At 39.6% G+C, this 25,297-nt stretch overlaps 1 protein-coding gene across 1 annotated transcript in view; it reads left to right on the top strand.

The window, feature by feature from the left end:
• The first annotated feature begins 2,198 nt into the window (after positions 1 to 2,198).
• dock4b (dedicator of cytokinesis 4b) overlaps positions 2,199 to 25,297 on the top strand; it is a 151,962-nt gene continuing 128,863 nt past the window's right edge. Inside the window, exon 1 of the mRNA XM_088346703.1 lies at positions 2,199 to 2,358. Within this exon, the coding sequence (XP_088202829.1) occupies positions 2,322 to 2,358 (37 nt within the window). The 5' untranslated portion in view covers positions 2,199 to 2,321. The remainder of the gene's footprint in view (positions 2,359 to 25,297) is intronic.

Here is a 25,297-nt window from a genome sequence, read left to right as displayed (position 1 = left end):
ACATAAAGGCTCCCACTTTCTTATGCGTACACGCACACACTGAGTTGCTTGTGTGAGCTATGCTGCTTTCATTTGGGCTCTGCAAGTCCCACCAGTTTTCATTTTCCCTCTTCATAGGGAATCATTCATTTTTCATGCATCGCTTGTCCTATTTGACGCTTTACTGTGTTGGGGGGTTTCGTTTGGGTCCGTTTGCTTGTGTGCTCATGGTCAAGGTCATGTTGTTCATCAAATCTTTCTTTCTTGATTTCTGTTATGATTTCTTGATTTTTTTTCATTTTTCCTTTATTTTTTCTTGATTTGTTCTCTCTCTCTTTCGTTCTTTCTTTCTTTCTTTTTTCTGTCTTCTTTTTTCTTTTTTGCCTGCTTTGGTTTTAAACCTTTCTTCTTTCTTTACTTATTTCCTTAGCTCTCCCCTTCCCTCTTTACTTTATTTACTACTTTCCTTTGATCTATACTTTCTTTACTACTTTCTTTCCTTCCTTCCTTCCGTCCTTCCTTCATTAGGAAGTAGAGCCCTCGTCTTGGGATCAAGAGTTCGCAGGTTCGATTCCCGGCTCCTCCGTGTTATATGTCGAAGTGTCCTTCGGCAAGACACTGAATCCCTAATTCCCCCAATGAGTAGGTTGGCGCCTTGCATGGCTGCTATTAGTGTGTGAGTGTGTGTGTGAATGGGTAAGTGTGAAGCACATTGTAAAGTGCTTTGGGAGATCTTCATTGACTTGAAAAGCGTTATATAAATGCAGACCATTTACCATTTACCTTCCGTCCGTCCTTTCTTCCTTTCTTCCTTCCTTCTTCCCTCGCTTCCTTCCTTCGTTCATTCATCCCTTCCTTTCCTCCTTCCAGCATAGCATCCTTTCTTCCTGACTCTACTTACTTTCCTTATCTTTTCTCCTTAGTTCATCATGTCTTTCCTTAGCTCGTTCTTTGCTTCAGTCCTTCCCTATGGAGCTCCTTATGTCCTCCCATAACTCCCTTTTTCCATCGTTGTTCACTTTTTTTGTCCTATGAGTCTTTTCTTACATTCCTAGGTCCTCCTTACCCCAGTTCTTTTATCCTTTCCATCCTTCCTCAGGTCCTTTCTTCCCCATTTCCTTTTCCCATTGTTTTCTCCCTCACTGAATTTCTTCTTTCATCATTCTTTAGGTCTGTTCTATACTCCCTCCCTTCACTGTTTTTACAGTACTTCCTTCCTTTCCATCTTTTTTTTTTGGAATCATTGTGATTCGAAGTAGACATCATAAGGCAAAAGTGATGAAGCTATGCAATTTATGACCACTATATATCCAACGGACAGTGGTGGGCACAACAGTGTTTTTTTTTGTTTCTCACCACATTGACGCTTGACCCTTACCACTACAAGCCCCACAATACAACAATGGTTGTGTTAACTTTGTGTTGTCAATCAGGATCATTCACATGTGATTTTTACTTTTTACTCATACTGCCAAAAACTCAAATAAAAATGTTTTGTTTTCACTTGTTTGGGAAAAACGTAGCCAAATTTGTTTTATATTACAGTATTCCCTTTTTCTTTGTTGCAATATCGTCTGGAAATAAATGCTTCACAAATAACGTTTGGTGTATGTGGCGTCAAGTCTTTTCCCGTCTTTCTTTCTTTCCTGCTTTCTTGCTTAATTTAATCAATTCTTTATTTTTTCTTTTATTCTTTCATTCCAACTACTTTGACGTAACCGGTGCTACTACAAGCCCCACAATCCAATGCGGGCTCTCTCTGGCAATGATGACTGTGAGGTAGCGTTCACTTACATCTCGGATATTTTTCAATAATTTTTTTAGGGGAGAAGGAGGGAGACTTACCGTGTTTTGTTTATAATATGTTTGAGGTTTTTATGATGTGTAGGCTATTTAGATAGGTACAAATATTAAAATATAGTTTTTGTAACAAATTACAATGTCGTTAGCTTTTGACTGGCTGTATTTTACGATTACACAAAGTGCTTCATGAATTGTCTTTTTTAATTGAAAATGTTCAGTCAGATGCTATATTATTTGGCAACTTGTTGTTTATGAAGAAAAAAAATCAAACATAAAATGTGCGAACAAGTAGGCAACATCAGAGGCAGCTAGTCGTCTCCCGCTCGAGGACTAGCAGCATTTCCGACACACCGTGAACGTGGCGCGTCACCGTACCGCTAACCAGCTGCAGCGGCCGCGGTGGCGGCGCATTTTCGCCTCGGAAATCCAAACAATGAAGTCCGACTTCGGAGCAGGGGAAATCATGTCAGTAGAATGCATCTGACGGCACAGGCTTTGCCGCTTTTCTTTCCCCAAACTTAAAAGCACCCGCCGTAAACATGTGGATACCTACAGAGCAGGAAAAATACGGCGTCGGTAAGTTTATCCTGTTTTATTTTGGTTTGCTGTCGGTTTGAAAGTGAACGTGATGCGTTCACTGGCTGCTTCTGTTTTGTTTGTCTAGGAGGCATTACCCTGACAAAGATTGTTTAATATAAGAGGTTTTTTATTTGTTTTTTCCACCCTCCCCGGACTGAACAACAATGGGAAGCTGCTGATGAGAGCTTGACTGCCACATTGCAGAGCTTAATGTTTTCGTGTTGAACCCCCTTCACCCCCCGCCACGGGTTGCAGCATCTTTTGGTATTTGTCTGTTAAATCCCTTTTTAGTGTTTACAATCCCACACTGTTTCTTTCTACGGGTTCATGCCGATTTTGTTTCGTAAATTGTAATTGACGTGTGAGCATCTTCGCGCATTGTCTTAGTTGGTTGGCGCTGATTCGAACAGTAAAGTGAGACAAACAAACCGAATGTAAGGAAGCGAGGGGGTGCTTTGGAGCAAGGTCTTTTTTATTCCTGCTTGTGTGGTGAGAATTCTTATTCGCCAAGAGCCCCCCGCCGACATCTCCTTTGGCACCTCCTTTTGCTCTTGCTCACAATGACATGATCATTGGGATGTGAGAATGTTAAACGCCTCATCATAATATTCCCTTGAGATATTAATCCACAATGTGGGAGGGATGTTGTGACCCCCCTGCCCCGACATCAATTTAATTATTATTCTTTTTTTGGGATCATCTAAGCAGTTTTCCCTGTTGGGAGACAAATGCACCACGGCCTTCGACGATGAATTAGAATCAAAAGTGTCTTTAATAAAAAGAACGCGGATGATATTGTTTTCAACAGTAGACTAGCCATTTCAGGATAATCATGTCTTAAAATACTTCCAAGCAACAAAAATAGACAAACATCTGGGGCCAGATTGAGACTTTCTGTCCGAAGCAGTAAAATAACTTCACGTTTTTAGTTTAGTTTTTCATTATGAACAGGGTTCGTACGGGTGCATGAAATCCTCAAAAGGGCTTGGATTTTATTGTTGTGTTTTCAAGGATTGAGAAAGTGATTGGATTTTGAGTGAAGTTATTGTAAATGCTTGAATTGTTGCCATGTTTTTTAACAAGCCTGCTTGAAAATGACACTGACGCTGCTCTCCAGTGGCTTCGCTTTGCCATTTCATTTTTTCTTCCTTTGTGGTTTACGGCAGCTAACATTAGTTTGTATGGCATTGTTCTATAAAGAGCCATCGCCCCCTATGGGAAAGGTGGATGCTGCACCCAAACAGGGCACTATGAAATGTGTATCAGTGCAAGGATTACGTATCAATTATGGACATTTATTACGGGCCATGCCAATAATTAAGGTATCATTTCCCAATAGCAAATTGTAATTGGAAGGACTTCCTGCAACTGAAAATATAAGCTCCATATTACCATCATTTTACCCAACACCTATAAGAGGAGAGATTTGTCTGAAAAATATTTACATACGTATTGTTCACATTCACTACTATATTCAGGATTAACTCAAGATCTAAAAAACATCGGCTGGATGAATGCACACGCAATATTACAAATTACATACATAAATCGCAGACACATTTGTGGCTCTGCAAAATACTTGATTCACACCGGATTTCTCCTTTTAATAATACTGAAGAAGTAATACAATTGTCTGTGAAAGTCCTTAAAAAGTGCTTGAATTGGCTATGAAAACATTTGTATGAACCCTTTTGCTATGTTTCATCATTCAGCTGACGTAGTTACCTACCCCTACATATTAAAATCAGGGATGAAAAAGGAGCTCTTCTAAACACATTTAGTCACAGTGGAGAAACAAATTGATGTTTAGCATTGAATGTGTTACCTGGTGTATTTTGACAGTTGAGTAAATGCAGTTTTACACCTGCATCAACTCATCATGCTATACAAGCACACACTGCCCTCTAGTGGCCGGAGAGAGAGCATTTGGTTTGCATTTATTAAAAAAATCTTACATACAATCTTTTGATAAACATGACATAAACACCCACTTCTTTTTTGAAATACCGGTACTCAGAGATTTATGGCGGCCCTGATTGAATCATCCAGCGGGCCACATCCGACATGCCTATAAGAAGAAACCGTCTCTGATTCTGTTAGTCCATGTTTTTTTTAGGCATCTGAAGCATTTATCAAGGTTTTCAAGGTCGCGGCCAGGGTAAAAGAAGTCCTTAAAAATGTCTTCGACAATGTGTTCCGTAGTGGGCAGAGAGCAGCCGATGATTTTCTGGGCTGTGTTGATGACTCTCTATAGTAGGTAACCTGTTTGACTCGAAGAGCCGTAAAAACAAAATATTTCGATTTTTTTTCTTTTTTTTTTTTTTTTAAGAGCTACGCCGTAGATTTCAAGACAAAATTAAACAATGAAATGAAGCTGCCAAACCTGATCACCACACAAAAAGGTAATGCGTTGTATTTAATTGTTTGACGTTTGATAATGTAAAAAAATATATGAAATAATAATGCCAGAACCTGTGCTCACTATTAAAAAACATCCAGTTAAAATATGTCTCCTTTCCGCTGTTATTTAAGATCGGTGAGTCTTACTCTGACTGTTATTTTTGTCGTAAATAATGGTTTCAAAACAAGGTGTGAGCAGAGTTCTTTCGTAAAAAATATCACTAAATACTTCAAACTAGAGCAGCACGGCGGCGCAGTGGTTAGCGCTTGTGCGGCACAGTTCATGTCATGGGAACCTGTCGTGGGTTCAAATCCAGCTCCAGACTTCCTGTGCGGAGTTTGTATGTTCTCCCCGTGCTTGCGTGGGTTTCCTCCGGGCACTCCGGTTTCCTCCCACATTCCAAAGACATGCATTTCAGGTGAATTGGCCGGTCCAAATTGTCCCTAGGTGTGAATGAGCGAAAGAGTTGTCTGTCCCTGTGTGCCCTGCGATTGGCTGGCAACCAGTTCAGGGTGTCCCCTGCCCACTGCCCGGAGATGGCTGGGATGGGCTCCAGCCCCCCCGTGACCCTAATGAGGATAAGCGGTACGGCTAATGAGATGAGATGAGATGAGAGACTTCAAACTAGAGTGATACAAATTTATTTACCTATAGCTATGTGATATGGTCACAGTTACAACCTTTGGAATCGAGTGGTCATATTTCGTAATGCTATGAAAACACTACCGGTACTACAGAAATTCCACAAAAATACAATTACTGTAATACTCCAACAATATTACTACAGAAATACTGCCAGCTAAAATACTACAAATTACTAAAAATATACTTCACAATTACTACAAAATAAATGTAAAATTTAGTGCTGAAAAACCTCCTATATATTTTTTTGCTCTAATTCTGAGCTTTTAGAAGGCAATTTCACGAAACATAAATATTTTCTTCTAAAGACATATATACTGTATAAAGAAATTTAAAATGTATATTTGTTTATAAAATCAAATGAGAAATTTTAGATAGGTCCTCAGACCACTGGCCAATTATTTTTATTTAATGTGGCTGTGACTCAAAAGTAAGAACAATGTAGAGATTGTATAATGACTAGACGGATGGTTATGTTGAGACGACAAGTGAATAAAACAAGAAGTAATTCATCCCTATGACTAATCATAAGGTGCATTAATGACCACTAAATAAATGAATGAGTCATAAATGATTGAAATAATAACAAGGTTATAGCTGAGAACTCATACAATCATGATTACATATGCGGTGACACATTTCAATATTACAACACTTACCACAGCTCTAAAGCTTTTGTAAACTGGGAAGTTGCTGTGGGCTTTTGGGCCCAGTTCATCATAAAACTTTTTTTTCCCTTCTCCCGATGTGTCAACTTCCTTGTCTGGTACCCAACGACAAAAAAAAAAGTCTCGTGCCACTAGTCACGGATCCTTGACTCACATTTGATTTGCAGACCATCCAATTTGAAAGTTGGCTCAGGGTGGATTAAAGGGAGGGCATTTATTTTAAGAGTGCTCCATTGAACCCAGAGAAACCGCTGCTAATTGGATTAAACATGCTCTATCCCATTCCCCTAAATGACTACGATTTAATTTTCAAACATACTGTGCAGTAAGACTTATCTTTTGTCGGCTGCCTTTCTTTCTTTTCTTCTTTTTTTGCTTTGAGGAAGGAACTAATGTGTTCCTGTTGCGAAATGCCAGGCCACAAAGAGACGAGCGATGGCTGCTGGCATCTGATGACTTCACTGTGTTGTGCCGCGCAAACACATTTGAAGGAGGCCATTGCGGTGTCAGCGTAGTATTACTGCAACTCTGAAATGTCGTTTAAATGGATATTGTATATATTTTTAGGCACCCTATGGTAAAAAACACCATCATTGATTGAAAGACTAAAATCCTAATACAGACACTACCCCACTTACGAACGAGATCGTTCGTAAGTTTCATTTGTTCGTAAGTTGCTACAGTGCTATATTTTGTATGGAATGTATGTTTATGGTTTATATAAGTATGTTTAAGGCCTGTATAAGCAACCTGTATTGTTTTGTACAAAAAAATAAAATAAACATTTAATGAAATAATATACTCTATAAAGATGAATACAGTTAAGTTTAACTTACTTTTGGAAGATGAGCTTCAAGAGTTAGGCGACTTCCTTCTCTGTGGTAGAAAGTAGCCGCAAAAAAGCGATCCAACCACTTTCTCAACCGCATCAAGCTTTCTTATTCCACCTTTATTTCAAAAGAAACGGCTTGCCTCTTCTTTACACTTTACACCAACCATATTGAATGGATGCACGAGATATTAAACAATAAAAATGTCAAAGTTCTTAGCGCGCTGGAGATACAGTATAGTATGTTTACACACAAACTAGAAAGAGGAAGCCGGATTTCCTCTTCAGGGTGGATGCTGTGTGAGCTCTCACAGCGCCAAATACCGGTAGCGGTGGAAAGAAGCACTACAGTACAGTCCTCTACTCGGAAAAAGGTGCACAATACAAAATCTAACTTTACAACAATGTATTTTTCGACATCCCGAAAAAAATGTTTGTATCTACCAGCGGAAACGCTGTATTGATTTAAATAATAAGCAAAAATACGGCACTGTATTTTCTAGACTATAAGGCGCACCAGAAACTCCAAATTACCCAGAATTTTACAAGTGCACTTCGTAATCAGGTGCACTTTATATTCTGCAAAATTGGGTGAATACAATTAGAAATACAGTATTTCTAGGTGTGTAACACACATAAGTTGTTACGGTATTTGTGCAATCATTCAATCAATTGTTGACTATGAAATAAGTGAAAAACAATTAATTTGTTCCTTGCCTTTGAATAGCATCCAAATTAACTGTACATAACTATAAAACAAATGTTTATGATTACTTAAAATCCTTCTCGTGGGACATAAAGATGCAATCATAATATAAATAAGAGGTCAATAAAGCCCCAGTCTGTAGTAGTATTTTTTAAAAATTTGCACAAGTGGGATTCTTTCTCATGTGTCGGCCAACATATTAGCTAAAAAAATAGCTCGTATCTAGAGGTAGTACTGTATTCACTTTATAACATGTGTTGTGACATTTTTCAATGCAATTGTCAAGTTTGTGACTTGAAGTATGAACTGATTCGAATTTACTTTACATGAAGGAGTAGTAACATTTATTGTGGACACCAATTATGTTGAGTCATATTCATACATACATCAGGACGGTCATTACACTGATGTGATCCGAGGTGTAAATGAGTTTGAAGCATGATTTAAAAGGACATTGTCTAATATTTGGCCACTAGATGTCACTTTGTTGTATAGTGCAACCAAAAAAGAATGCTTAAAAGCGCAAGAAAACAAACTATAAAGACTCAATGTGTAAAAAAATGCACCATTTCTCTTCTATTTTTTCCCCAGCCTTCCACAGGGTTTTTGTTTTTTGGGGTACTTGTAGCAGCAAGATTCCAGACAATGATGTTAGCTCCCGCTAGGTGAGCCTTATGTTATGTAAAACACAAAATAATTTTTTTGTGATGTAAGATAATTAAAAAAAATGCATGTTTATATGATATATCAGCACGGCAGCGCAGTGGTCAGCGTGTGTGGAGCACAGCTCTGAGGTCATGAAATCGAACCTTCCTGTGTGGAGTCTGCATGTTCTCCCTATGCTTGTGTAGGTTTCCTCTGGGCACTCTGGTTCCTCCCAAAAAACATGCATCTCAGGTTAATTGGCCGGTCCAAATTGCCACTAGGTGTGAATGAGCGAATGAGTTGTCTGTCTCCGTGTGCCCTGCAACTGGCTGGCAACCGGTTCAGGGTGTCCCCTGCCCACTGCCCGAAGTTGGCTGGGATTAGCTCCAGCACCCCTGCGACCCCACTCAGGATAAGCGGTGCAGAAAATGGATGGATGGATTATGTATTTCATCTGCAAATGTTTATTTTTCAAATTGATATTGATTTTTTTTGGTAGTGAATCAAGTATTTTTACTACTACTCCAAAACACTAGATAATACAGAATGTCCCTTTAAAGTTCCGCTTCAGAATCCAGTTTATAACGGGACGATCCTTTTTTATCTGTCTGTTGATTCTGGTGTTGTTCAATCCCGGTTCCACCGTATCGGAACCGCTTTTGCTCTCTTATCCTCGTTTGACCGTGCGGTGATTTAATGGGAAGCGACTTAAGAGCGTTTCGGGTTTCATTTGATGTTGGGCCAGTTAGATAAAGATCAAAATGGCCTCGCTCCTAATTGGACTAAGGTGATTTTGTTTGATGTCAATTCATCGTACCGGCGGAGCCGATCACATCTAAGCCGGCCTGTGCTGTTGCCATTGATGAAATATGGATGTGAATCGGTATTAGGGCGGCTATTAGCCTACCACTTGTGATATTTTTTTTACTTTAAGAAAGCAGTCAAAAGACAGAGGAGATGATATTCGTGTCTATTCAATCCCTAAGGTGGGTCAATCGAAAAGGGGTTCCACTACTTGTACTGTTTTTGAACGCAGAGTCGTTTTTAAAATGTGATGAAACATGAGAAGAAGCTGTGATTTGTTCAACTCAAAATGCGACATATGCTTGGATGGAGTCCAAATTAGCCATTAGCTTGGATAAAACACTTGAAAGCTTGTCTCCTGTGATCATGAAAGGAGTTCCTTTGACAGTCTTCAATCGTGAATCACCCATGGCAAGAACTGAATCCTGCACTCTGTCATAATTCACTCGCTAGTTTTAACGGAAAATGCCATCACATTCTTTCACTGAATAGTTCACCTAATGAATCTATTGCTGAGTTAATCTAACTCAGTGAATCTTTCACTTGTTCATTAACTTCATGTTGAACGTCAAATAACAACATGTTCAATCACTGAATCCTTCACGAAGTTGTCGTTCATTTTTCGTACTTTAATCCTTTGATTATTGCGTTTAATGGGGAACAGAAATCCTCCTAAAAAGTGAAAATCCGTGAACAGGCGTCACACCTTCATAAAAGTCCCCAAGAGTCAAGCTTACCTCGAGATGACGTCTTTACAGACTGAGAGTACACGACTGTACTGATATACAAAAAAAACCCCACAAAGAATTCAAAAGTACAAAAAAAATCATTTGTTTATTTGTTATATTCGAACAACAAATGACCATGTGTTAGATCACTGAAACATTCACATGAGATTCATTCCTTTGTCGTCCATCAACCGGAAGTAGAAGGACTTTTCTTCACCTAATCATGCATCCACTAATCGTTCACTTGTATCCAGGAACTAGAAATCGTCTTCATGGTCATTCACTAAATTACTCCTAACTATTATGTCCTGCCCTTGTTTCATGCTGGCAACTGATTGGTTGTTCACAAAAAATGACCCATGACACGATAGTGAGGAATTAAACTAAACACTTCATACATGATCAATTTGTTTATGGTCACTCAAAAGACTGGCTCTTTTGAATGAACATTTGCTTACACAACAATAGGGCTGCAGTTAACAACTATTTTTGTAGTTGACTAGTAATAGACGATTGAAACGATTTGTCGAACAATCGGATAGATACATTTTCGTGAAAATATAAACAGTCTACTTTAGGCGTCTGCAAGAGTTTTTAGCTAGTCTCTGTGTCAAAGCACCCCCAATTAATAGCCAAAACATCTATACACATCTGTGTAAGTGTCTAATCGACTCATGAGTTACATGATGCTCTTTTGCGCTCCCTAGTGTCTCCCTACAGCCCTATCAACCTCGCCCAAGTGGAACGATGGGCGATGCCGAGCCAAGCAACGCTGGGCCATATTGCTTGCCTGTGACAAAATAACTTCTCAACAGTGTGAAATCAAAATGTTTTAATAACTGATGTTTGTCGTATTTAACGTTTTAGCAACTGCTATTTGTTCTGCGGACTGCATGCATTTAGTTTCAAATACGTTTGTCAGGCTGTCTGACATAATGTTCAAACTCTCTTTTATAGCAAAATGTACACTTATAAAATGTACACTGCATTATTGGTTTGAATGTTACTTGAATCATATAGAGGCGAGTCAGACTCCGTTCCGTTTAATTCACCAACATGCTTTCCTTTTTAAATTTTCGTGCATCACCAAGGTACTGCCACGATGCGCAGGGTGTGCTCTGCAGACTTTGCTAGTAGCCTTTTTTGCTGCATTTCGGCTCAAATGCTCCCAAACTTTAGAATTGTTGGTACGGGTACTTGATGTTGACGTCGTCATTTCTGTTACCGCTCAAGACAGAAGCTTTTGCTCATGAGCGATTTTCAGCAGACACTATATTCATTTAGAGATGTCTCACTCTGTTGGAAAAATGTGTCTTGTGATTTCTATCATCACTTGTTATTGACAACGTCAATTAATTGTTGCAGCCCGACATTATGATACACTAAACCTCTCCCCTCCTCATTAAAACCCTTTTATAAAACCAATTACGGCTGTCATTGCTCATCACTGAGTTAAATTAATTCAACAACCCGCTTTGCATCAGAGCTGTGATTTATCGAAGCGGCTGTCTTCAATTAGCCTGCTAGCATTTTGCTTGTTTGTCACTGGCGGCCAGGGTGGGATGAGGATCCGTGTGGGGACCCTGCCTTCCTAGGGGGAGCCACCAAGGGGGCTGTCATCACTCTGGGCGCTGGCCCGTGTCGGGGAACGGGTTCATTGTCACAGAGAACCCGTTCCGCCATTATAGCGGCCATTCTAGCCCCACTGCGAGGCATAAACAGCGCTTCAGGGGAGTGTCGAGGTGAACTTACCCGCTTGTAATTACTTCCTTGCCGCCTCTTCTCCATCTGCAAAGATGGCGGCCCCCTCGCCAACGTAACCGACGTTAGCAAGGGAGGCTAGCCCGCAAGCGGTTCAAGCAGATGTTGCTGTGGACTGATAAACAATTAATAAAGATTTTAGCCAGACTGCCATTACTTATACACAATGGAAGACTGATCATGGCATATGTAAAAATGAATACCTGCAAATATATGCGACATGAATAAACAAACACATCAATAAATCATCTAATGCCAATACCTAATGCTAGTGCTAATACCCGAGTATATGAAAAATCTCCATCCATCTATTTTCTGTGCCGCTTTTCCTCACTAAGGTCGCAGGGGTGTGGGACCCCATCTCAGCTATCTTCGGGCAGTGGGCAGGGGACACCCTGAACTGGTCTCCAGCCAGGCACACAAAGCCAGACAACTTACTCGCTCATTCATACCAAAGGACAATTCGGGCCAGCCAATTCATCTGACATGCATGTTTTTGGAATGTGGGAGGAAATTGACAGTCCGGTGGAAACCTACGCATCCCCGGGAGAACATGCAAACTCCAGTAGCTGCAATTGAACCCTGCTTCCGCACCGTGGGGCTTCGTGCTAACTACCCGTGCCGCCCATGACGTAAATGTAATTTTTTATTTCATTTTATTTCATCACAATTTATCATTTATGTTGTTGTGTAATTCGTCGCGTAGTTTGTTGTGTATTTTGTCGTGTATTTTATCACTTATTTTGTCATGTACATTCTGTCGAAGATTTCATCGTGTATTTTATTGCATATTTTGTAGTGTATTTTGTTGCGTATTATGTCACGTTTTTTATCATGTATTTTGTTGTGTTTTTATTGTGCAGTTTGTCATGTATTTTGTTGTGTATTTTTTCACATTTTTTTGTTGTGTATTTTGTCTTATATTTTAAGACTTACTTGTTGTGTATTTAGTAGCATGTTTTGTTGTGTATTTTGTCATGTTTTTGGACTTGTTTTTTATCATGAATTTAGTTGCATTTTCCTTCATGTTTTTTGTCGTGTTTTTTGTCGCTTCAAAATGCTTCAAATTCAAACAAGAACACAGCCCAGTTGCCTGAGCATTTCACCTATTCGTTTATAGACAAGTGCACCAATCAACTGCCTTTCTTCATCATTGATGAACCAATAGGTTTAAAGCTCAGCCAGTTCGACCCACCCACTCATTTGTGACAAAATGCACAACAAAATACATTATTTTTTTTATTAGTAAGATAAGAAAATAATAATCAAGATGAGCAAAACAACCCTGAAGATTTTACTTATTCGATTTATTTTATTATTTTTTTGTTGCACAATCTCAAACAACGTCATCAAACAAAGTAAAATGTTAAATATACTCTACATTCTCATGAGCAGATATTAAGTATATAATCAGAACAAAATCAAACGCTTTTTCAACTACTTTTTAAAGTTGAGTTTTAGTTGGATAAGACTATAATAATTAAAACCAGCAAAATTTTGTTGAAGATTTTTACCATATTTATTTGATAAAATTAGTTTTTCCATTGCAGTTTTAAACAGGGTTATCAAACAAAATATGCCGTTAACTTACTATATATTAAGAAATCTGCTGCCACCTACTGGAAGGGATGAATGCTACATTTTCTCAGCTGATGACTAGAAGAAAACAAAGAAACAGAAAAATGGGAACCTCTTTTTGCATAATTACCTGCAAAACACTAGTTCTCAGGGCACACTGATTGAAAAAGAAATGTCTATGGAAACCTACAGTATTAATTCGTGTATAACGCTATTTTTTTTCCCTAAAAAAACTCAAATATTCACAAGGTATTACAGTAGTATACTGTTGTATTTGTGCAATGATTTATCAGTAAAAATATGTCATTGACTGCAATGTTCAACAACTGGATGCAACAGGAATCAAACCTGTGTCGCGGCAGTGAAAGTGCCAACTCTTTACCAGTAGGCCCCCAGTGATATAAATGGCATAGGAAACGGCACTACATCTTACTACAGATTCTTTTTTTATCACACTATTTTTGAGACGAATGTTAGAGAATGGAGAAAACAGAACATAGTCTTTAAATATATAGAAAACGTAAGAAAACAGTATGAAGGAAATAATTATTTGGTGTATCTGATGTTTAATCGGACTTTGAAAGAAATGAAATTAATCCGTTGTAAATTTAATTTAAGTATTGTGCTCATAGTTGTCAATAAATGATTTTCATCATGGCTGCATGTTTTCAACAACATTAGCCACTTTCATTGTAAGTCTGGGCTGAGAAAAAGTAAACCAGATTTTAAATCTGTAAAAAAAAAAAATAGGGTTGCGGGTTATACACAAAAATATGGTACCTAAAATGGATCTCTGACGTCTAAAGCCGCCCATGGCAGTGAACACGTCAACTGCTACGCCGCTTATCTCGGCCCATGCCATTGATTTCAACAAGTGAGCTGCTTTCCATCTGTCAACACCAAAATGTGAAGAGACTGGGATGAATGGACGGCTTGAGGATTACTTTCGCCCCTTAGCCACTTCTCGCTAGCTTATCCTGGCGTCCACAGAGACGCAGACGAGCCCGCCAGTGGAATTAGTCCAAAGCTATGCGTAATATTGTGACAGGCCACCGGAAGAGTGGCGCATTTTCCTGCTTTTCCACTCTAGTGGGATCCCAGACTCTCCCCTGAGTTTTTCCCGTCTCGATTTCTCATTTGCTTTTACGTCAAGCTTTTCGACATCGGGCCTGGACATATATTGTAAAAACCAGAGTAAAAGCCGCTGCTTTTTCCAGGTTTTGAACCGTGTAGCGTATACAATATTGCAGTCACTGGTTTGTGTAGGGCAGGGGTCTCCAACCTTTTTCAAGCCGAGAGCTAGTTTTTGTTACTAGTTAGTGGAAAGGGCACCCAGTTTTATATGTATATCTAAAAATAACTTTTTATGTCATCACTATGTTGCTACTGTTATTACCAAGTTGATGATTGGAAGTTGGGTTGAATCGACAAGGTCAACCACGATTGCTGCTATTTCAGTTGCTTCCTCCTGGGTTTATGTATTGTGTTTTAGATTAGATTTCGCTATTTAGAGAGTGGCTGGCAAGCTACACGCTAGCGTTGGCTAACCGCAACTTCTGTAAGTTCTTTGTGATAATTACAATACAGTCACAAATGTAATGGTTTTCCATCAGTAATAGCTCCAAGTCGTTCGTTTCATGGGTAACAGATCTGGCGTTGGTAACTAGGCACGTTCAGCAGTGGTGGCTTTAAAGTAATTAGCCTAGCTGTTAGCTCCTCTTCTGACGCCGCCATAGTCAATACCGGACACGATAAAAAATCCAGGGAGCAACCACTGGTGCTTTTCTTTGCGCTCTTCTGACGTTTCTCCGACTCCGATTTCATTGATAAATTCATTTTTAATCGAACGAGCCGCTAAAGCTTTGGGATTTTGTTTGGGTGACCAGTGAGCCCGGCTGTTTGAATGAGCGCTTACACCAGCCCATCAAAGCCGTGCATACCAACTGGCAAACTTTGCACTACGTCACATCTCAATATCGATTAGATTTCGGTTAATCGTGCAGCCCTAGTATATATGTATATGTCTGTACATATATGTATATATATATATATATATATATATATATATATATATATATATATATATGTATATATGTATATATGTATGTATAATTACTCTCTTAAACAGAAACGAGTGTCGACGTACACTGCAAACTATGCCGACAACAAGTAGCAACCAAGACAAGCAGCATGACAAACGTTTAAAACAGTATCACCCACTAGAATACCCTGAAAGAAAAACAATTCAGTACTAAACCACTGCTAGCGGGCGTACAACAAGCAGAGGGCCAGTGAGCCCAAGCATCAACAAACTGATAGCTATCAAGGTGCTACCTGTGTATGCCTGCAACTACAGGTGGGAACACTGTGACAGAGCAGCTTTAAAGACTGATTTTTCTGACCCATAACCTTTAAAAGATCGGCTGTTTTGTTTGTTTATTCGGAACATTTCTAAAACTGGACAGTTTTTTTTCGTCTATTTATTTTGTTAACTTTTTAAAAAAAATATTCCTCATATTTGTGATATGCTGTGTCGTAGTTTGTCACCATCGTCTTTGTTCTGACATTAAAAAATGGTAAAAGTGGCACCTGTTTTTTTCGATTTTCATTCAGGGGCAAAAAAATGACTTGAAATATGAAAAAATACAGCATTTAGATAGATAGATAGATAGATACTTTATTCATCCCCGTAGGGAAATTCACACTTCCAGCAGTATCCTTGTGTTGAAAATAAAACAATACTAAAGTAAAAGAAATATAATAAATAAATACCCAATGTAACGTGTTGATATAGAGTATTTAAATAGTGCTACATAGAATACACACTGTAATAAAAAAAGGGTAATATGCAGTGGGGGTGTGTTTTAATGTGAGCTTTTACTCTCCCGGGTGGAGTCAAAGAGCCTCATGGCATGAGGAAGAAATGATCTCCCCAGTCTGTCTGTAGAACAAGACTGTGTCAGCAGTCTGTCGCAGAAGGTGCTCTTCCGTTTGGAGATAATGCTGTCTAGTGGATGTGATGAACTGTCCATGATTGACCGCAGCTTTTTCAATGCCCGTCTCTCAGCTACTGTTGTCAGGCTGTCCCGCTCTGTGCCCTCAACAGTGCTCGCTTTCCTCACCAGTTTATTAAGACGAGAGGCATCCTTCTTCTTGGCGCTGCCTCCCCAACACACTGCCGCATAGCAGAGGGCGCTTGCCACAACAGTCTCATACAACATTTGTAGGAGCTTCTTGCAGATGTTGAATGACGCCAGCCTTCTGAGGAAGTAAAGTCGGCTTGACCTTTCCTGCATAAAGCTTCTGTGTTGGCAGTCCAGTCCAGTATATTGTCCAGCTGTACACCAAGGTATTTGTAGGTCTGGACAAATTTTACTTATTCTCCTTTGATAGTTACAAGAATCGGGTGAGTTCTAGTTCTCCTGAAGTCCACCACCATCTCCCTGGTCTTGGTGGTGTTTAGGTGCAGGTGGTTAGCGTCGCTCCATTGGACAAAGTCCTGAATCAATTTCCTGTACTCCTCCTCCTGCCCACTTCTGATACATCCCACGATAGCATGTGATAATTATCTTGATATTTATCAATATCGACTAATAACAGGGTTCCCGCAGATCCTCGAATTCATTGTTCTACAAATAAGGCCTTAATTGGGATTCAAATGTCTCAAATTCAATTTAGATTTAGTAAGATTTATCAATAATCCTTTTTACAAGTTCACCGATTTTTTTTGTCGGCAACATGGCCCCCATCATACCTCTAATTCAAATCTGTTTTTTCCTCTCAATTAATCAAGTTTTTTGACCACTGGGAAGGGCTGAATAATACACACTAACGGAAGGTTGATGGGATGTGTCCCATCAGGAATTCAGGTGCTTAACTGATCTGTAATTCTCCTGCCTGCAAAAGTGTTTGTCATCCGCGTGGGTCGACGGGGGAATAATATGATTGGCATGCGAAAGAGAAAAAGAACAAGGGGGGCCTGCTGATGACAATCACTATGATTGGCAGGTGAGAGGCGCTGCTAACACGCTGAGAGATGCTTGTTTTTTTTTTGGTGGCGCTCATTCAGTCCATTTAAAAACTATCATGCTGGTGTAGTGTCAGTAGTCTGTTCCCTGTGGCCGTGATCCCAGCGAGATCGTATTGACCATAAAGGAAGCGTGGATTGATTTGTGGCACTGTCACCGTGATGACCTCAAGGCTTCCGTTTTTCCCCTCATGTTAGTTTTACTACACGCTTTTCCTGCTCACACTCGGTTTCCTCAAACCATTGTGTTAATTATGTGATTGTATATACACAGGGCTCACATGGGTACTTGAAATCCTTCACATTTGTATAATTTGAAGGTTGTGTTTTCATGGATTGAAAAATGCTTGAATTTTGGGTAAAGTGCTTGTAAATTGTTGAAAATGTTAGGTTGTTTCTCAACAAGTATGCTTAAAAAAGACACCGCCACTGCTTTGCAGTGGCTTCGCTTTGCTGTTGCATTTCTTTTTCCCATGTGAATAACTGCAGCTGGCATTAGTTTTTACGGCATTGCCTCCCTATTAGTTGCATCAAAGAGGACAGGTGCATGCTACACTTAAACACGGCACTATGAAATATGCATTAGTGCAAGGATTAAAAATAAATTATTGACATTTTTTATGGACCATGTAAAATATGGTAGGGTTTCCTAGTGGTATATTGTAATGGGATTACTTCCTCGATATGTAGACACAGATCTAAACAAAGCCACTCCTGCCATCTAATGGTAATTTATTCTACTGTCTGAAACGCTTTCATTTAGCATACTAAAATGTTTTATAATAGGTTTTCAAAAATAAAATAATAAAAACGTTTGGCTCGAAAGGACAGTGCTTTTGTAAAATTATTTCTACGTTGGGCATTGAAAGAGTTGAGCTTGGCGAAGGTATCGGATTTAAGTCCATCAACAGACAAGATAAGTTAATTCAAATTTTTTTTTTCCTTTTGGGGAAAATTATTTCCCCCTATGCGGACCGCGACTCAGAAGGATTGCCTACAACTAACTCAGAGACTGGCCTTAAATATTAGCTATTTGTTGAAATCACACTGCAGAAATCCTGTTCTCTCAAAAATGTCTTCAAAAATAGGATGTATAAATGAATGATTTTTTGTCAACACACGTAAATAGAAATAATTTTCTTGATGTGCTTCTATGTTGAATCAATTCCCTTCTTCCCCTCTGTTCCTATTTCCTGTTCAGTCTTGCATGTTCTGATGTAAAAGGTTACACCAGCGTGACCCTTATCTCACAATTCCCCCCAACCCTCTCAGATGACACTCCAGGGTTTCCCCCCGAGACATTTCCTTCTCAATTCTGTGCCTTCGTTATCGCTCTCCTCGTTCCTTCAAATCCATACTCATCTGTCCCAGATCCTGCAGTGTTCTGCGTGTGTTTGCCCGTGCATAATGTGTTTATTTGTAGCCGGCGTCGAGCGCAGAAGCGGCATCCTCGGTGGATCTGGCGTCTCAGAGATGATAAAGCACTCCAGATGCTCTGCGGGCTTAAGAGAACGGCTCGCATCTTTGGTGTGCCACTTGCTCTGCCTCCTGTCAGATCTTACAAAAAACATGTTCCGCTTTCTTTGGAGGTGTGTTTTACACTGAAATGCGATTTGAAAAGGCTGTAACCTGCTTTTTCATGCCTCCTCTGATGCAGTGTTTGACGGCACAAATGCCAGTAAATGAGATTAGCAGTGAATGAGGCTTAGCTAGTTTTTTGACTTGCCTATTTAGCCTTTAGGTTTTGAATTGGTTTGTTTAATTGGTATCAAAGGCGTCTATACATCTGCAAAAAGACCTGAATCGGTTGGTTATGTGTGATATACGAGCATATCTGAGGCCGATACCGAAAAAAAAAAAAAATTCTGCTATCTATTACCCCTGTTCGCGTATTTCTGAGAGCAGGGGCTCGTGGCTGTTTTTAATTAGTTCCGCCTATAAAAGACTGCACTTGCGCAGCCGCGATCTATTATCCTTAATCCTGTATTGCTGCCAACAGTTACCAGCAGAAGACACTTTTGTAGCAAGACATGCCTTTCTGGCCTGCCCAAAATAAAATGCACTGTTGTGGTCGTGATCCATTATCCCCAGAGAAATTTTGTCTGGTTGTACCACGGTTGCTCTTTTTTTCGTTCTTTCCACCTAAAATGAACAGCACCCGTGCGGCCGTGATCCTTTGTCCCGGTTCAACTATTCCCACAAGCGGGGGCTAATATAATACCTCAACTCATAAAGTTATAAATGGGGGTTGGAGCCCCTTCATGGCTTTTTCCAAGTTTCCGGGGTTTCTGGTCCCAATTCACTGCAATAGACAATATTACAGAATATTTTATTTCAGAATGTTCAGGAACATCGAACCCAATCAGCACCAAATGCCTTTTGGATTAAATCTGATTTTTCCATTTTTGACATTTTGTCCTAAAATTGACGTCTGAAATAGGCGTCGCCCATCAGCATGGACAATATTTATTTCAAAAATATAGTTTTATGGGTGGTACTTGTTGGGATGGAACATTGATCTGCAACTTTTACTACACGTTTATGCACAGAAACCATTAAGTGCAGCGTAGTGTTGTGAAAGGATAGTGGGATTGTGGACGCGTTCTTAAGGATGGGCTGGGCACCCGTATGATGCGGCAGGGGTAAACCAGTGAAAGCTGTTGAACAAAAGAGTGTGTTGTGTCACCCTGACCCGAGTGACATGGCCGCTTTCGGGTGTCCCGTTTCATCTGGAGGGACGAAAGCATGACCAACTTGGGTGCCGAGGTGCCTAACTTGTTTGGGTGTTTGGGAAATTGGGTTGGCCATGGTCCCAAAAAATTTGTGTGTTTTTTTTTGTTGTTATTTATTTCCCTTTTATTTTCTTTGTTATTGTATGTGTGTGTCTTGCTGTCGGTCACCCCTCTTGAGGGATATGACCAAGGTAGATAGATAGAATTGTTGCCATTATGTGTAAAATACTTTTCACCATTATTGATTTTTTTAAGTAGGATGAAAAAAAAGCATGTCTAATTCCATGAAAAAGTAATTTTGAAGATAATTTTTTTCCCTTGAAAGCAACCATATATTCAATTGAAGACAGATTTAGGAACTGATCAATCTGTAAATAACTATTCAATAAAAGGTGAGGGATGATTTAGATAATGAACAAACATCAAAAAATTGGCCAAAGAAAGAAATAAAACATAATAATTCTTAACACATGTTCTCAGACTGTCAATCTCTCTTAAAATTATGCTACCTGGCCGGGCATGAGTAACCTAGAGAGTTGCTAATCTCATTCAGCCACGTGTTCCGCTGTGTTCGTGTTCCCATTTTTAGTCTGTATATTGCAGCAAAAATTACCCCGATTCTTTTGTGGTCGAACGCCAAATTTTTGGACTACTGAAGTATCACTGTATCTGTGGTGTCACAGAAGAGTGTCTATGGTTCTTGCCCTTGGACACATCCACTAAACACTATACCTTTAATTACAAGAGCTGAGATGACCATATAGGTTGTTTTTGGTCACCTTTCCATTACTTGTCAGCCTTTGCTAGCTGTCATAGTAGATGATAGCTCTCTGCCCACCCGAAGTCTTTTCTCTGCTTTTCTTTGCACGAAGGGGGCTTTTCACGCCTCATTTTTACCTCACTCGCTCACCAAGTCAATCTGAGAAATGTTTGAGCCCGACTACAATTGAATTTTGTTCCACACCAGTGTTCAACTCATTGAACATAGCTTGACTTCAGATGGAGTTTTCTGGGTGTGTTGGCCACTGGTCTTTGGAACCACTTTGAACGAGAGGAATTTTTAAAATAAGAAAAAAATCATATTCCCTAAAATCCCCTATTCTGAAGCTCTCATTCCTGTTTCTAAGGTTATTCTACAGGTTTTCTGAGTGATTCTGCAACCCGTCAATGGGGATTACCCCCTTTTAAATGTGTTTATCTTATGAAATGAAAAGCCTTCAAACCCCGCCCCAGGCATTGATATCCATTGCCCCTTCCTCCAACGTGTTGTGACTGAAAAACCTATATACTCTAGCTTGGAGTTGCCTCCAGCTTAACCTCAGCTAGCGTCCACCTGGCGTCTTTATTTTCCGACTTCAATGACTCCCCGGCCTCGGGGGAGGGAGTCTGAGGACTTTGCAGCGTCAAGTGTTGCTTCTAAAAGTAGCCGAAAATGTATCCCTTTTTGTGTCGACAACAGGGGAAGGAAATCACCATGGAAGCTCTTGTTTGGTTAGCTTATGACAAATCCGTGCTTCAAAAAGAAATTTGACACTTGTACGTTTATTTTATCCACACCGGCGGTCCATTTGAAGAACCTACAAAATCGAATGGCGCTATTTCTTGGGGATGTCCCCTGGCCTAATCTTGCTAACAACCAATTTGAGTTCAGATCTTGCACTGCAAATATTAAACATACCTTAGCAAGCAACCACATTTCCATTCTTTGTTTGACGACAGATGGCTTTGTTGATCAAACGTCCTGTGGGGGGGTTTCTTTTCCCCTGAGGGGGGATGTACATGTAAAAATAGCCCCTCTTCACATTTTCACAGCATTGGATCAATAATGGAAATCTTTTTGGCTCATGTTGCCTGCTCCCTGTTTATCCCGCACCTAATGGCCTGTCAGTGGCTCCATTTTGACCTTGATGGTCACAAATCACTGTATCCTCTTTCAGTCTCACTTAGAGTCAGTGAAGTCTATGATTTGTGACATATCTTTGAAATTAGACTCCTTCCCTCTGACATTGTTCACACCTTAAGGGCTGGCTGGTTCAAAGTTATGCTCTGAAATGAAACTGATTTTCTGTAGCCCTTTGGAATAGTAAGCTAAAAATCAGTGGAACGGCACCACACTACCCGGTTTTTTTACTTTTAACACATTACCTCCCTGGCAGCTTTTAGTTTTGACTTCAGGTATTGGGATAAGTAGTTGAGTGTTTGTGAATTTCCAATAGTTTTCTTTCTTAAATACCATAAAGTATTTGGGGGCTTTTTTTGGTTTAACCTGCCGAGTTGTGCAGTCTTCAGTCCTTCTGCTTTCTTGGACAGTTTTAGACTTTCTGCTGTGCAGTGCTGACCTAAAGAGCACGGGTACCTAAAAATAATTCCCCCGCAAATGGATCAAAGCGTGCTTCTTCTTGCATGCAAAATACGTAAGGTTCTGTTCTCTTAAAGCCCCTGTGTCTAATACTTGACCACTAGAGGACATTGTTGTCGAATGCACAGTAAAACCAGTGCCAAATGCTTACTGCATAGCAGTTAGATGGCAAAAAACATGGCGGCAACCACTAGGTATGGATTCACTATGTAAAAAAATTAACATTTCTCCACCCATGAATTTTTTATCATATGTAAAATTGTTATGATAGTTCAGGTATTTTCGCCTAGTATTCAAACCAATGTGTTTTTTAAAAACTGAATTAAAGTATTTTGTACCACGAGAAAGCACTAAATATTACACACTGTCCCTTTTCTGCAGATCTTTGGGATTCAACTGCAAAAAAAGAAAAAAGATGGTTATTGATTTGGTGTGGGATATTTCTAAACATCATTGGTGATGCCGCGTTACCCGTAAGCTCCCCCCGGGACTCTCAGCTGGACTGCAGCCATAATCCTCTTTGCCCTAATGCACCAATAACCTCACCACCGAGGAATATAGACCCCGAGCTGACAGGACCAGTTTGTGGATAATAATATTGACTCTGGCCCCTTCAACTGAAGTGACACATATTTGTTAAATGTCTTCATCGTGCATGTTTAGCTCTGTGTCAATTCTCATTTCTACTGTAGCACTTATGAAGGGTTCTCAGTTATGCGGAAAAAAACAACCTGATAACATTTTTTCCACAAAAGATGAGCTGATAAAAATGTCCATATTGTTTTTAGAAGGAATTATTCAAACATAAGTTCCTAAATCTGGTCCTTAAGGGTTGCAGTGATTTGTTATGCTAGTCTCCATTGGTCAAGACACTTGATTGAAATAATCAGCTCATCTTCAATTTCTAAAAGCAAATTCTGATCGACCTTTGCATTTAAATTATAGTCTATCTTATTGAGAACCAAAGCAAATAACTAGTTTTATCCTTTTTGGGGAGCTATTTTTTTGGGAAAGAGTGAAAAAGAAGAACTTGTGGCTAGTGCAGATTCCACTTTGCTAGGGATACATCCGACGAGATTTTGGAAAAGATAGATAGATAGATAGATAGATCGATACTTTATTCATCCCCACAGGGAATTTCACATTTCCAGCAGCATCCCTTCGCTGAGAACAATACAATAATAAAGCAAAAGGAATACAATATACAAATACCCAATGTGACGTGCTAATACCCACTGTAGCGTGTTGTATAGAGTATTTAAATAGTGCTACATAAAATACACACTGCAATAAAAGTACGGTAATATGCAATGTAGGGGGTGTGGTTTAATGTGGGCCTTTACTCCGCCGGGTGGAGTTAAAGAGCCTCATGGCATGAGGAAGAAAATATCTCTTCACTCTGTCCGTCGTACAAGACAGTTACAGCAGTCTGTCGCTGAAGCTGCTCTTCTGTCTGGATATAATGCTGTGTAGTGGATGTGATGAATTGTCCATGATTGACCGCAGTTTTTCAGTGCCCGTCTCTCGGCTACTGTTGTCAGGTGTCGAGCTCTGTGCCCACAACAGAGCTCGCTTTCCTTGCCAGTTTATTGAGACGAGAGGCATCCTTCTTCATGACGCTGCCCCCCCAACACGCTGCCGCATAGAAGAGGGCGCTTGCCACAACTGTCTCGTAGAATATTTTCAGGAGTTTTTTGCAGATGTTGAAGGAGGCCAGCCTTCTGAGGAAGTAAAGTCGGCTTTGACCTTTCCTACATAGAGCTTCTGTGTTGGCAGTCCAGTCTAGTTTATTGTCCAGCTGCACACCCAGGTATTTGTAGGTCTGGACAAATTTTACACATTCTCCTTTGATGGTTACAGGAACCGGGTGAGTTTTAGTTCTCCTGAAGTCCACCACCTTCTCCCTGGTCTTGGTGGTGTTCAGGTGCAGGTGGTTTGCGTCGCTCCATTGGACAAAGTCCTGAATCAATTTCCTGTACTCCTCCTCCTGCCCACTTCTGATACATCCCACGATCGCAGTGTCATCAGCGAATGCATCTGGTGGAATTTCTTATTTATTGGATTTAAGTTCAGACTATATAGATCAGCTAAGTTCATACACAACACAAATAACAGAATTTTCTTGATCATAGACATTAGACATTTATTGAATTTGAGGTGCAACAACTAATTGATTAATCTGAAACTATTCAAACTTAATTGCCAACTATTTTTACAATTGATTAACTGTTTTTTGCTACATTAAACTCAAAATAATCTAAATCCTCCTAATTTTTCCCACAATCATCTTAATTTCTCTGTTTAACTTACAAAATTTTATCAAAATACTGTGATTTCTATTTTTTTTCTCAGTTTAATTATCCGACAAAATATCAATCAAATAAAGTGATTCCTAACCTATTTTGGGGATTACAGTCCAAGAAGAACACATGATAGGCAAAATCCATGATGTTAAACCCAGAGGAATATTAGTAGGAATCAATATATTTGTGGAATTAATATGCCCGTGTTGTTAGCTGACTGACATTAAGGGTAATACCCATTTCCCAGAATCCTGTATGTTTTTAGATCCCGACGACCTTGGGTGTTGCAATATAAAAGGATACACTTGTTTTGCGATTCTTAGTCATACTTATAGAACAGGCTCTTCAAACTCAGTTTGGCTCTTGGGCCGGATCCAGTCTTAATGTTATCAGGCGGGCTGGATCAGAACAAAAAATTATGTCAACGCCAAATCTTTAGCTTTATTTTCAGTTTTATGGTTTATCATTTAGGCTGTATTTGTAGCACACCCTTCACCTTATAATCACGGATGATAAGGTCCCTTTTCTTAGCACAAAACATTTATTCACAAACAATGGAAAATAGATTTTCATGTTTGGGATGGAATATATTTTAACAGTTGGGTAAATGCAGCTTTACATTTGTACCAACTCCCCACAAACATCACAAATCTTAAAAGAAACTAAAGTGGGAGCTATGGATAAAAATATGCTTACCAATTGTCATACAGCTCGGAAATAAATAAAAATAAATAAATTCCAAAATACGGGTTT

Source organism: Urocampus carinirostris, chromosome 11 (genome assembly GCF_059441175.1).
Source record: "Urocampus carinirostris isolate Australia breed hairy pipefish chromosome 11, RoL_Ucar_1.0, whole genome shotgun sequence".
NCBI classification, from domain to species: Eukaryota; Metazoa; Chordata; class Actinopteri; order Syngnathiformes; family Syngnathidae; genus Urocampus; species Urocampus carinirostris.
This window is presented reverse-complemented; position numbering and strand designations above follow the sequence as displayed.